The 12,911-nt window shown below is 32.9% G+C and overlaps 1 protein-coding gene and 1 long non-coding RNA gene across 3 annotated transcripts; both read left to right on the top strand.

Annotated features, from left to right (window-relative positions):
* Positions 1–2,603: 2,603 nt before the first annotated feature.
* On the top strand, positions 2,604–6,000 carry LOC121206622 (uncharacterized). 2 transcript variants are annotated; one of them, XM_041077655.1, is made up of 8 exons: positions 2,604–2,812; positions 2,937–3,112; positions 3,197–3,832; positions 3,907–3,981; positions 4,203–4,383; positions 4,512–4,610; positions 4,931–4,997; positions 5,487–6,000. In XM_041077655.1, exons 1-8 carry the CDS (start codon positions 2,735–2,737, stop codon positions 5,882–5,884), a joined length of 1,710 nt encoding a protein of 569 aa, XP_040933589.1. In that variant the 5' UTR covers positions 2,604–2,734; the 3' UTR covers positions 5,885–6,000. The 2 variants fall into 2 exon arrangements, with proteins under 2 accessions (XP_040933589.1, XP_040933590.1); XM_041077656.1 differs by lacking the exon at positions 2,937–3,112 and having other exon boundaries at positions 2,672–2,812.
* A 912-nt stretch (positions 6,001–6,912) lies between these two features.
* LOC107890196 (uncharacterized) lies at positions 6,913–8,843 on the top strand. Its single transcript, XR_001681873.2, has 4 exons — positions 6,913–7,140; positions 7,240–7,281; positions 7,385–7,607; positions 8,013–8,843. It is a non-coding gene; the product is annotated as an uncharacterized lncRNA (long non-coding RNA).
* Positions 8,844–12,911: the final 4,068 nt, after the last annotated feature.

The following is a 12,911-nucleotide window of genomic DNA, read 5'->3' as shown; positions in this document are numbered from 1 at the left end:
AGACATTGAATAAGGTAGATGTTTGATGTTCCCTGTTGGAAAAAGATGCCTCCATTTATCATTTGCAACTCCCTTATCTAGTCTTTCCCTAATATTTGTTTCTGGCAAATTCCCCCTTTCCCAATTAAACCAAACCCTCGAATAGCCTAAATCTTCTAATTGGCATTCTTTTAAAGCCTCTCAGAAGGCCTCCATTCTTCTATCTACCCTTGGTATACCTCCGCTTTATTCAAAAGAATAAATGATCTCATTAAAATCACCACTTACTAACCATGGAAGATTCTGCTCTTGCCCAAATTTCTTAAGCAAATTCCAGGAATCATTCTTATTATTAACATAGGGCGAACCATAAAACCTCATGAATCTCTATTCTTCTTCATCCTCTTCTTCTTTAACCATGACATCAATGTGATTCATTGAGAAACTTTTTAAACTAACTACAATATCTCTTTTCCATGCTAAACACAGCCCACCTCGCGTACCCTCCCATTTCAACATCAATTCCATTCACAAAACCACAACTCTTTCTAACTTTCTCTATACGTTGCTTATCAAGTTTAGTCTCCATTAAGAAGACCATATGGAGATTATGTTGTTTTAGAGAATATCGTAACCTTCTTACTGCCCGTGGACTCCTCAAACCACGAATATTCCAACTTATACTTTTCATTGCGTCCGGTCGGCTTACCTTTTGGCAGCCGCCGATCTCAAAAGTTTTAGATTATGAAGTTGCTCAGAATTTTCAATCATTGCTTCTGATAAGCCTTCTTCACTAACAGTTATTCCTTCCTGTTTTAATTTTTTCTTTCCCTCTTCATTTTCAATTACCATACCACAAACATCGATTTGTACTTCCGAAGACTTTCTCTTCCTCGTGTTACTATCAGCCCTTTCTTGAATCATCGTGGTCACGGGAATAATTCTTTACCATCGTGATTGTTTAGCAAGATCTGAATTACTACCCTGCTTTTTAGTGCTATCATTCAACTTTTCATCTTCCTTTAGTATTGGTATAACCTCTTGCTCCTTAAACACCTCCTCCTCTCCCATTAATTCCATATTCGACTGTAATCCCCAAATCTAGTTTTTCCCCTGTTGGTATTTTAGTACTATTTGTCAACAAATCTGTACCTCCCGTATAAGAGCTTTGAGCCCCCACCTTCTTCGTAAAAACATTAAATTTTTTACATTCTCTTCCAATTAAATTTGATTCTGCTTTTAAAGCCAACGTATAAGGTGGATCCTCTCTTATTTTGCTTTTTTTTACAGGAATAATTTGAAGACAGTCTTGAAACCCATGCCCCATTCTTCCATATCCAAAGTAAAACATTGGTAACTTCTCATACTTAAAAGGAACCCACGATTTATTAATATTATCAATAGAGACAAAAATACCTCGGCGAAGTGGTTTCTGCACATCCAAATTGATCCTAAGTTGGCACGAATCTGAACTAATTTTAGATTTGATAACCCCACAAAACGTGACACCTATTGCATGCAAGAGATCTTTCTTATCAAACTTTGGTAAACACGAACCTATTTTTATCCAGAATGGCGATGAAGTGAGCTGAATTGACCTCTTTCCACCGGCTGCATTAATCTATCAAATAAAATAACACTTTTTTGAAAAAACCATGGTCTCCCCTCCATTATCGTCTCCAGATCTTCTTCTAGTTCAAACACTATCAAAAATAGATTCTGCCCCACCATCTAAATATCAAACTTTTTCTTTGTCTTCCATATACTTTTTATCTGTGCCCTAAACCTTTCTGGGTTGTAGAGTTTCTTTGTCCAAATTGTACATATTAGAGTAGGTTTTTCACTTGGTACCACCATCGAACCCTTGACTGATAACTAGATAAGTTCTTCTACTAGAAGAGAGATCTCATCCCTCCCCTCTCGATCGTCACCACCGCTATCCTCCATCCCAAGCTGCAGCAGTTACTGCTCTCTTTAGGACTCTATTTGGGACTTTTTAGATGTATAATATTTAACTATTTTAATTTCAAGGGTAGAATATTATTTATCCTTTAATAAATTTTTAAAATGTTAACAGTTTAAATATTAAAGATTAATTGAAGAACGATCAAATTTTAAAATTTAATTTATCATTTCATAAACAGTTAAAATTAAAACTATCAAAATATTTAAAATATTTAAACAGTTAAATTTTGAAAATTTTAAGAAAAGAGAAATAATAGTTTCTAAAATTTGATGAAATGATAAATAATAATATTTTATCCTTCAAATTAAAACAGTCAAAATATTTTAAAATATTATTTATCCTCAATATTTTAACTGTTAAAAAATTTTATGAATAGATAAATAATATTTTTTAAAATTTTATTAAAGGATAAATAATATTTTATTCTTAAAATTAAAACAATCAAAATATTTAAGATATTATTTATCTTTAATATTTAAATAGTTAAAGTTTTAAAATTTTATGAAAGGATAAGTAATATGTTTTAAAATTTTATGAAAGGATAAAAGATATTTTATCTTTAAAATTAAAATAGTCAAAATATTCAATTTAAAATTAAACCTAAAATACTTTTTAGTTAACTTGATTGGTTAAAACTCTTAGCAATAATTTAAAATTAGTTGCCTATGTAAATCCATTTGTATCTAGAATTTTCTCATCTTTCTCATTCGCAAATCATCAATTCTTCAATCATTAGCTAGTAAGTAAGCATTTTATCTTCCTCTCACTCTCTAGTTTTTTGAAATATCTATGGAGTCTTACAGAAATGACATTGAGGCATCCCCTACTACCTCTCCTTCTGAACAAGTGTTGACTCCTTGTGAAAAAGTAAGGACAATTTGGCTTGTATATTTTCCTTTGTTTTTTTTTTTTTGCCAAACATCTATACCTAAAAGTAGAAATAAATAAACACATAATATTTTTCTTGGTAAAAGCTTTGTTTTTATTGCAGAAATCTCCTGTTTCTGAATTTCTCAATGATCTCTCTCCTATAATGCCATCAAGAGCGAGAGCATCATTGTATAAACAAAGGCTTTATGAGACCAGTTTTACATCGAATTCTTCACTATTTAACTCACCACATTTAAATATACACCAACGACCAATAAACTTAAACTTCCTTCAAAGGTGGTGTTTTTTCACCGAGAATATTTTTAGAAGTCAACTAATCACTTTGTTTATAACTAAAGATTGTTTTGTGTATGCTAATAGTGATGAAATTGGTGCGTCAAGTTCAAATGGTTGCTACCAAGATGATTTTATGATCAAACATAGTGAATATCATACTCAACATGATGAACAATATGGTGCTTGTTTCAATGCCTCAGAAGTGACCATTGGAAAAACTAGTGATAATGCGAATGATGGCGTGGTTGAGATTTCCGATGATGAAAGGTTGGATAAGATGTTGGATATTTCATCTAAAAACATTCGGGAACATGTTGCATCTGATGAATTTATGGAACATGTGGGTCAAGGTTTGGATTCTAAGCTCACTTTCCTTGGTGGAAATCAAGCCATGTCGATGCAGCTTCCATATAATATTCTACCATTAAACCATTATCCCTTGATCTCACCAATTGTGGGAGTTGCTGATTGTGTTGGTAGTGATCACCATGGAGCTTGTGTACCATCTCATATTCTACCATTAAGCCATGATACGTTGATCCCACTAGCAGGGAGAGTCGGTGATCATGTTGATAGTGATCACCATGGAGTTTGTGTACCAAAAAATATGGAAGATTCTCAGATAGTGTCATGTTTTCATCAAATCGGAATCCCTTGTCAACAATTTGGTGACAAGGTTGACCAACTATCCAAATCCAAAGATAGCTCAAAAAGGAAGAGGTAAGTCTACGTAATGTTTTTTTACTTGAATGATTTTCACATTGCTTTTTATCTGTGGGATTTGTTGAATTCAGGGATAGAAAAACATCCCCAGACGAGACTGAAGCCTGTAAACACTGCAACTGCAGAAGATCCAGATGTTTGAAACTGTAAGTTCACATGCTAGACAGAACATTTCACTTGAGTACCATGTTACTCGGACTCGGTTTAAGCATATATCCAAGATCGGTATGTTTAGTTTTCTTTCAAGTTTTCTTCATTTATTTAGAAGATGTTTGGAACATCATACCCCCAATGTCCAGAGGGTGCTAAAAAAAATGAAGAGTTCGGAGTACATCTGTTGAGTTTTGTTGTTTGTTGTGATTGGCAGTTATTGTGAGTGCTTTGCAGCAGGAATTTACTGCGAGGATTGTTGTGCATGTGAGAATTGTGTGAACAAGCCAGATTATGAGGATATTGTTCTTGATATTCGACATCAAATTGAATTGCGTAACCCTCTTGCATTTGCTCCACCTATTGTTAACCCATCCAATGATTCTCCTAATGTTACTGTAATTATAACTTCTTTAATCTTACACATTTTCCCCTTTAAATTTGTGTAATTCCTTAAGTGTTTGACATGAGAAATTTTAAATTTGTGTAATTTCATAAGTGTTTGATATGAGAAATTATGCGCCAGGGTGATGAAAACTTGATGAACACTCCATCAGCTAGGCACAAAAGGGGATGCAAATGCAAGAGGTCAAAATGCCTAAAAAAGTACTGTGAGTGCTATCGGGTATGTTTTAACTTTGTATCTCTATGTTACTTATGTTGCTACTAATTTACTCTTTTTAAATACTTATATTCGAGATCTATATGTAATATACACCTTGACATAGATATGTTATATGATTCGCTCATGAAAATAGAACTCTTTAAAATATTGAACAAATCAGTGTTAGACATAAGCTAAGCTGACAACGCTCACAGTTTATATTTAATAAATGGTTTTCATATTATTTCCTTTTTTGATGAAAAGTCAACTTTTTAAATATGATATAGGATTAATTACCTTTAATCAATCTAATTGCACAAATATTCTTCATTTATTTTTAGGCTAAAGTTGGATGCTCTGACGGATGCCACTGTGAGAATTGTGACAATTCTTTTGGCAAGAAGTCAGGTAATATTTAAACTTGAAAATGATTAAACATATATATAGCGGACACATTTTTAGATCCTAGGGTGAAACCAGATTTTTTTTTTTTTGCTATTGAGATTAAGTTACACATTTTTTGTAAGAGATAAAATTCAATTTCATAATTATATTAGTTTATATCTTCATATTTTTTAGAATGATTAAATCAAAATTCCATTATTGTGGGAGTCAAACTATAACTTTACCATGCATTAACTTATAATTTTATAGATTTTAGTATCTAAATAATAATGATCTCATTTTGGTGGTGGGGGGAGCAATGCCTCTGCCTCCTCACCCTCCTTCTCTTGTGTTGAATCTAATGCTTACACCTGATCATTAGTAACATGGACCAAGTACTTATTTTTCCTGATTAGAATGATGAATGTTGAAACCCTTGTTGTGATGCTTGCATACAAGTATTAAATACCCTATTTTTAGTGACAAACTAAATTCACCATATTGGAGCTACAGAATCAATGATCCAGAGAGTGGAAAAACAACAAAATCAATCTCATGAGATGTTGAATACAACACAAGTTATGTCTGACAGCACTTTGGTCGGGATTACGAATCCGGTTTCGTCAATATGGGAAAACCTTGCCGATAATAACCATCTCACTATATCAACACATCCTTATTCAAGAGATATGAGGGATTGTCAAAATGTCTCACAGGTTGAATCAGAAAAGGGTACTAGCTTTCATTGCTACTCCTCTGCCTTGAGTCCTAAGCAACCATGTCAGAGTAAGGAGATTGATGATATCTATGAGATCATGGCAGATGGTTTTCCTGACTACCTCATGGAAACTTCCAACCCCATCAACACAGTGAACTCTGGCTCGAGTTTGGGGCTCTATAATGGTGAATGACTTTGATTTTTTTTCTCTTTTGTAATAAAATTTTGCGTCTTGTGCCTAATAAAATTGGTGAATGCATCTCCATATTTTTCCTGAACTTTAATGAATTTATGGTTCTATTTATACTACCAGAGGCTCTAATGCATATGACCTTTGTGTTTGCATGTACTTTGATGTTGCTACTTCCATCCACTTTCTTTTAATTATTTTGCTTTTATGTGTCTCACTTTTTCAATTTAATTTTTATTTGAGCTCATTTTTCTATAGGGGCATTTAGTACGGTTTAGTTTAATTTATTTTAAGGGAGGGATTTAAGCTTATTATTTAGGAATGCTTGGACTACACTTTTCTCAGCTGTGTTCATGCTTACCTTTCTCCTACATTCTGATTATATTAAAACTTAAATCTTATCATAGTTAGTGACTTCTACTTTTAATGATGCTTGAAGATGATTTTTACCTATGGTATTCTGCTTTGTTTGCTTTCTTTTCATTTTGTTCACATGGGAACAATTGGTGTCTTTATGTTCTATGTTGCTGGAGGTTGATTATTTTTACTTGTGGTACGCTTGGTCATTATTGATAACAGATTGAAACTTTTCTTTGTATTCAATTGATAATAAACAAAGCTATTGTATAATTTTTAAATTTTTTATGAATTTTAAATTGTTTTACATAATTAAAATTTTAAAAAACATTTTTATAATTTCAAAAAATAATTTATAAACTTTCAGAATGTTTTAACTATAATTAAAATATTAAATAGAAGGAAACTAGCTATAAATTAACATACAACTGTACAATTATTTTAAAAAATTAAAAATTCATAAAAATTATAATTAGGGTAAATTACACTAACAGTCACTCAACTTTAGGATAGCTAACAAAATAGTCACCTAAGTTTCATTTTAGTCACCCAACTTTTGAAAAATAACAAAAATAGTCACTAACGTTATAAAAAAATGACAAAACAATCACTGGCTAATAGTTTCCATTACTGTCTTAACAGAACTGATGTGTGGCAAGTTAACTAGCTGATGTGCCAGTTAACTTACCACGTTGGATAAAGAAATTGAAAAAAAAAACCCTTAAAAAACCCCTTTTAACAGAGAAGAAGAAGAAGAAGAAAAAAAGAAAAAGAAGAAGAACAGTCATTGAATCTAGGAAGTCGATGACCATAGTTACTTATTGGAAAGAGTTTTGCCCAGCCGGAAAGCGATCGCTTCTCTGTCACTCTTCTGCAGCAGATTAGTAGGGTTTTTTGATGCTGTAAGCTCTATTGCATCTCCTTGAATATGTTTTATTTTTCTTTGATTTTTTTTGTGTATATAATTTATTTATGGCAAGGATGACTGATTTACCTTGCAGGCATACAAGGCTCTTATGAAAGCTTTCACTGAGCATAATAAAGTATGTAAAGTCTTCTATTGAGTTGCTGCATCTTTTATATGGATTACAAGAATATGGTTGGGAACTCACGTTTGTTTTATTTTCGTATCGTTTTTGTATTTAGAATTGCAGTTTGGCAACTTTCCTTATGGTTTTTGAGCAAATACATTGGTTTTTCCTCCCATAGTAGTGTATAATCCGTCAGTTTTTCCCCCACTTCCGGTGGAAGATGAAAATTGGAGAGGAAATGGAGGTGGACAAAGAAGAGATGGTAAACATGACAATAGGCAATGGGCAAAAGAGTTTGCAATTTTGGCAGCTATGCCTTGCAAAACAGCAGAAGAGAGGTAAATACGAGATAGGAAAAATTTTCTACTTCATAGTTTATTTGTTGACACTTCAGTTTTTAAAGCAATTGCCGTAATAAAGAATATTATTGAAATCAATCAAAATGCTTTAAATGGCCCTTCTGCATCAATTTTGCATTAAGAAAAAGTGGGAGATTTGATTATTAAGGTGACAAGAGATGTTCCTGATGTAAGTGTGAAATTAGATTATAAAAATGAGGGGAGCCTGGTTCTAGGAATGCCATAAGAGGAGCTGGTTTGGAGAAATTTACTTAAAGGCATAACTACTGATGAGATTGCAATTGTTCATGTGAGTGAACAATTTTTGCTGGATGATTACGATGGACCAGAGAAAGAGGCTATGCGTTGCTAAATTTACTTTTTCTTTTTGTTTTGGTCTTGTAGGATACTTCTGCTTTAGGTGTTGTGGTTGTAAGACATTGTAGCTATACATCTGTAGTAAAAGTTTCAGCTGAAGTACATTGGGAGGGGAATCCCATTCCTTAAGAAATTGACATGGAGGACCAACCTGAAGGAGGGGCAAATGCTTTAAATGTTAATAGGTCAATGTTTATTTCATCTCCATTTCATTAAAAAGCAACTATGGTCATCGGCTTTCCAGCTGGGTAAAACCCTTTCCGAGAAGCAACTATGGTCATCAGCTTCTCAGATTCAGTGACTGCTCTTCTTCTTCTTCTTCTTTTCTGTTAAAGGGGTTTTTTTTAGAGGTTTTTTTTTTAATTTCTTCATCCAACGTGGCAAGTTAACTGGCCACATCAGGTAGTTAACTTGCCATATTGATGGTTGTGTTAAGACAGTAACGGAAACTGTTAGTCAGTGACTGTTTTGTCACTTTTTTATAACGTTAGTGACTATTTTATTATTTTTCAAAAATTAGGTGACTGAAATGAAACCTAGGTGACTATTTTGTTAGCTACCTTAAACTTGAGTGACTATTGGTGTAATTTACCCTTATAATTATGAAAACTGGTTTAGTATCAATTGGGGAGTATTTCTAGGAGGAAAATCAAGCTTTGAAGGCAGAAATTCAATTGGTTTGGGCGAAGACAAACATAAATCTAGAATTGACATGTTTTGTTTTAGAAAATATTAGACATATCAAACAACTGTAAATGTAAACCTTTTATTGTCATTTCGTGCCCTCTCTTGATTCTTATGACTCACTTTACATATTTTAATGCCAAATTTCAATTTTTTTGTAAGGAGAGCGAGAAACATTGCTAAGTGAAATTTCACAACTGTAGGATGGATTTTGGGCAGTGTAATTTTATTGAAAATTTGATTTTGGGTTGTTGATAAATTATAAATAATTTCTTAAACAAAAATTTAATATAAAAATAATATATACATGTAAATTTAGTGGCAGTTAGTAGGAAAGGATTTTGAGTCTTTTAACTCCACAGCCTAATTTGAAAAAAAATCAGGTTTTAGTTTTTAGGGTTCAAGGCTTAGAGATCATGGTTTAGGGTTTATGACTTAAAATCTAGGGTGTAGGGTTAAACTTGATGGATGAAGGTATAGGATTCAGATTTAGGGCTTAAGGTTTAATGTTTAAGGATTAGGGGGTTCGGGTAAAGGTTGAGGGCGTAAGGTGTAGGGTTTAAGTTTAGAGCTTAAGATTGAGGGTTCATGGCTTAACGATTAGGATATGGGGTTTAGGGCTTAGGGCTTAGGATTTAGATTTAAGATTTAAGATTTAAGATTTAAGATTTAAGATTTAAGATTTAAGGTTTAAGGTTTAAGACTTAAGACTTAGGGCTTAAGATTTAGGGCTCAAAAGTTTAGTGTTTCGGGTTCAAGTCTTAAGGTTTAGGGCTCATGCTTTATGATTTATAGTTTAGGGCTCAAGGTTAGGGTTTAGAGGTTGAGATTTAAGGTTTAAGGTAAAGATTTATGGTTTAGAGCTTAGGGTTTAAGGTTAACACCTATGATGTAGGGTATAATTTTTTTTAATTTTTTAACTATTTTAATTTCAAGTGTAAAATATTATTTATCCTTTAATAAATTTTTAAAATTTTAACTATTCAAATATTAAGGATTAACTTCATAAACAGTTAAAGTTAAAACAATCAAAATATTTACAATATTTAAACAGTTAAAATTTGAAAATTTTATGAAAAGAGAAATAATAGTTTTTAAAATTTGATGAAAGGATAAATAATATTTTATCCTTCAAATTAAAATAGTCAAAATATTATTTATCCTTAACGTTTTAACCGTTAAAATTTTATGAAAGGATAAATAATATTTTTTGAATTTTTTGAAAGGATAAATAATATTTTGACCTTAAAATTAAAACAATCAAAATATTTAAAATATTATTTATCCTTAATATTTAAATAGTTAAAATTTTAAAATTTTATTGAAGGATAAATAATATGTTATCCTTAAAATTAAAACAGTCAAAATATTTAAAATATTATTTATCCTTAATCTTTAAATAGTTAAAATTTTAAATTTTATGGTGTGGTTGAGATTTTCGATGATGAATGGTTGGATAAGATGTTGGATATTTCATCTTAAAACGTCTGGGAACATGTTGAATCAGATGAATTTATGGAAGATGTGTATCAAAGTTTGGAGTATAAGCTCAATTTCTTTGGAAACCAGGCCATATTGATTCAGCTCTCATATCATATTCTACCATTAAAACATGATCCCCTGATCTTTATCAGCTGGGAGAGTTGGTGATCATGTTGATAGCGATCACTATGGAGTTTATGTACCATCTCATGTTCTACCATTGAACCATGATCCCTTGATCTCACCAGCTGGGAGAGTCAGGATCATGTTGATAGTGATGACCATGGAGTTTGTGTACCAGCTCAAAATTTCTTGTCAACAATTTGGTGACAGGGTTGACCAACTATCCAAATCCCAAGATAGCTCAAAGGGGAAGAGGGAAGTTTACATAATCTTTTTTACTTAAATGATTTTCACATTGCTTTTTAGCTATGGGATTTGTTGAATTTAGGAATAGAAAAACATTCCCAAATGAGACCAAAGCCTGCAGAAGATCTAGATATTTGAAACTGTAAGTTCATATGCTAGACAGAACATTTCACTTGAGTACCATGTTACTCAGACTCAGTTTAAGCATATATCCAAGATTAGTTTATTTCTCTTTTTAAGTTTTCTTCATGAATATAGAATATGTTTGGAATATCATACCCTCAATGTCCAAAGGGTGCTAAAAAAGTGAAGAGTTTCGTGTACATCGGTTGAGTTTTGTTATTTGTTGCGACTGGTAGTTATTGTGAGTGCTTTGCAGGAGAGATTTACTGCGAGGATTGTTGTGCATGTGAGGACAGTTTGAACAAGCCAAATTATGAGGTATTGTTCTTGATATTTGACATCAAATTGAATTGCGTAATCCTTTTGCATTTGCTCCACCTATTGTTAACCCATCCAATGATTCTCCTATTGTTACTATAATTATAACTTCTATAATCTTACACATTTTTTCCCTTTAAATTTGTTAGAGTTGTGTAACTCAAATTCTAAGAGATTACTTGCAAGTCAAGTAAAACAAAATATATTTTCTTTCTAGAAGATTTAGTATTTATTAGTACAATATATTTAGCATAGTTTATTTGACTTGCTAATTTAGCCTATAAATAGGCTCTTTTACAACATTAGAAAATACACCCATTAGATATTAGAACTCATAACACATTTAGAGAATTTTGTGTTTACGTTTTGAGGGTTCTTTATTTTCAGGTTTTCGGGGTTTAGTTTTTTATCTCCGTCTTATTGTATTATTCGTTCTTTTGCCATTATAGTAAAATTATCTTTGCCCGTGATTTTTATCCTCTTTGGAGGATTTTTTTCACGTTAAATTTGTGTGTTCAATTTCTCAATTTCTTCTGCTATTTTTCTTGTCCGTTGCTTAATAGGGTCGATTCCTAACAAGTGGTATCAGAGCTACTTCAATTTTTTATATATCAGCCCATTCAGAGATGGCAGCAATAAGGTTTGAAATTGAGAAGTTCGATGGTGAGATAAATTTCAATCTATGGCAAGTTCAGAAGATGGCAATTCTAGTTCAAACAGGCTTGAAAAAAATTGTTACCAGGAAAAAGCCTGAGAATCTAAATCAAACAAAATGGGAAGAGCTTGATGAAAAGGCCTTATCTGCAATCCAGTTGTGCCTCGTGAATACGGTATTGCGGGAGGTATTGATGGAGAAGACCTCATCCGCATTGTGGAAAAGGTTAGAAACTCTTTATGCAACTAAGCCTCTGGCTAACCGATTAGTGTTGAAACAACGTCTATTTACGTTTTGCATGAACGAAGGTGAGCTTCTTAGAGATCACATCAGTCAATTCATTACTCTTTTAAATGATTTAAAGAATGTTGAGGTTCATATTGACGATGAAGATTAGGCTATGCTATTATTGTGCTTTTTACCCCCTTCATACAAGTCTTTCAGGGAGACCCTGATTTAAGGCAGAGACAAACTCTCGTTCAAAGATGTGAAGGGTCATTTGTTGTGTAGAGACAAACTTGAAAATGAGTTTGGTGTGGATAGCAAGGTAGATAGGCAAGCTTCTGTTTTGGTAGCATCAAAGAAACGAGACAAAAGGTGTCGCTATTAAAAAAGTTAGGTCACGTCAAAGCAGATTGCTATAAATTGTGAAGTAAAAGAGCTACTGAGAGTAACGAGGAAGATGTAGCTGGTGCTAATTTGGCCGATGAAGGTGGTGATGATTTCTTGTTAGTGTCAATGAGTGATAACTCCAAGCTCACATCCGAGTGGATCCTAGATTCGGAATGTTCTTTCCACATGTGTTCCAATAGAGAATGGTTCTCCATATACAGGTCGGTTGAAGGTGGAGTTGTGCGCATGGGAAACGATTCATCTAGTAAGGTAATTTGTATTGTTACTATTAAAATTAGGATACACGATGGGACGATTAGGACACTCTCAAATGTCAGGTATGTACCTGATTTACAAAAGAATCTCATCTCCTTGAGTATTTTAAACTTGAAAGGATGCAGAATCAACATCGAGTCGAGCGGTATTAAAGTATCTCGCTGAGCTCTCATTTTGTTAAAAGGTAAAAGAACCGATAGTCTTTATATTCTGGAAGGATCTACAGTGACCGGTGAAACCGGACGTCTCTCGTCCGTTACGGAGTCGAAGTCAACTCATTTGGAGTGGAGGCAACTTGGTCATAGGAAGGAAAAAGGTATGAACGTTTCGTTAAAGAGAGGTTCTCTTTTGGATGCAGATTTCGAAAAGTTAGGGCACCGTGTTCGTGAAAATCAGACCTGGGTTAG

The sequence above is a fragment of the Gossypium hirsutum genome, chromosome A09 (assembly GCF_007990345.1).
Source record: "Gossypium hirsutum isolate 1008001.06 chromosome A09, Gossypium_hirsutum_v2.1, whole genome shotgun sequence".
NCBI classification, from domain to species: Eukaryota; Viridiplantae; Streptophyta; class Magnoliopsida; order Malvales; family Malvaceae; genus Gossypium; species Gossypium hirsutum.
This window is presented reverse-complemented; position numbering and strand designations above follow the sequence as displayed.

What these genes read in the sequence shown, in the direction of transcription:
- LOC121206622 (XM_041077655.1), top strand. Translation starts at nt 2,735, where the DNA reads ATGGAGTCTTACAGAAATGACATTGAGGCATCCCCTACTACCTCTCCT. An exon ending in AGATCCAGATGTTTGAAACT is followed by an intron (nt 3,982 to 4,202) that starts GTAAGTTCACAT and finishes TGTGATTGGCAG; the next exon opens with TTATTGTGAGTGCTTTGCAG. An exon ending in ATGATTCTCCTAATGTTACT is followed by an intron (nt 4,384 to 4,511) that starts GTAATTATAACT and finishes ATTATGCGCCAG; the next exon opens with GGTGATGAAAACTTGATGAA.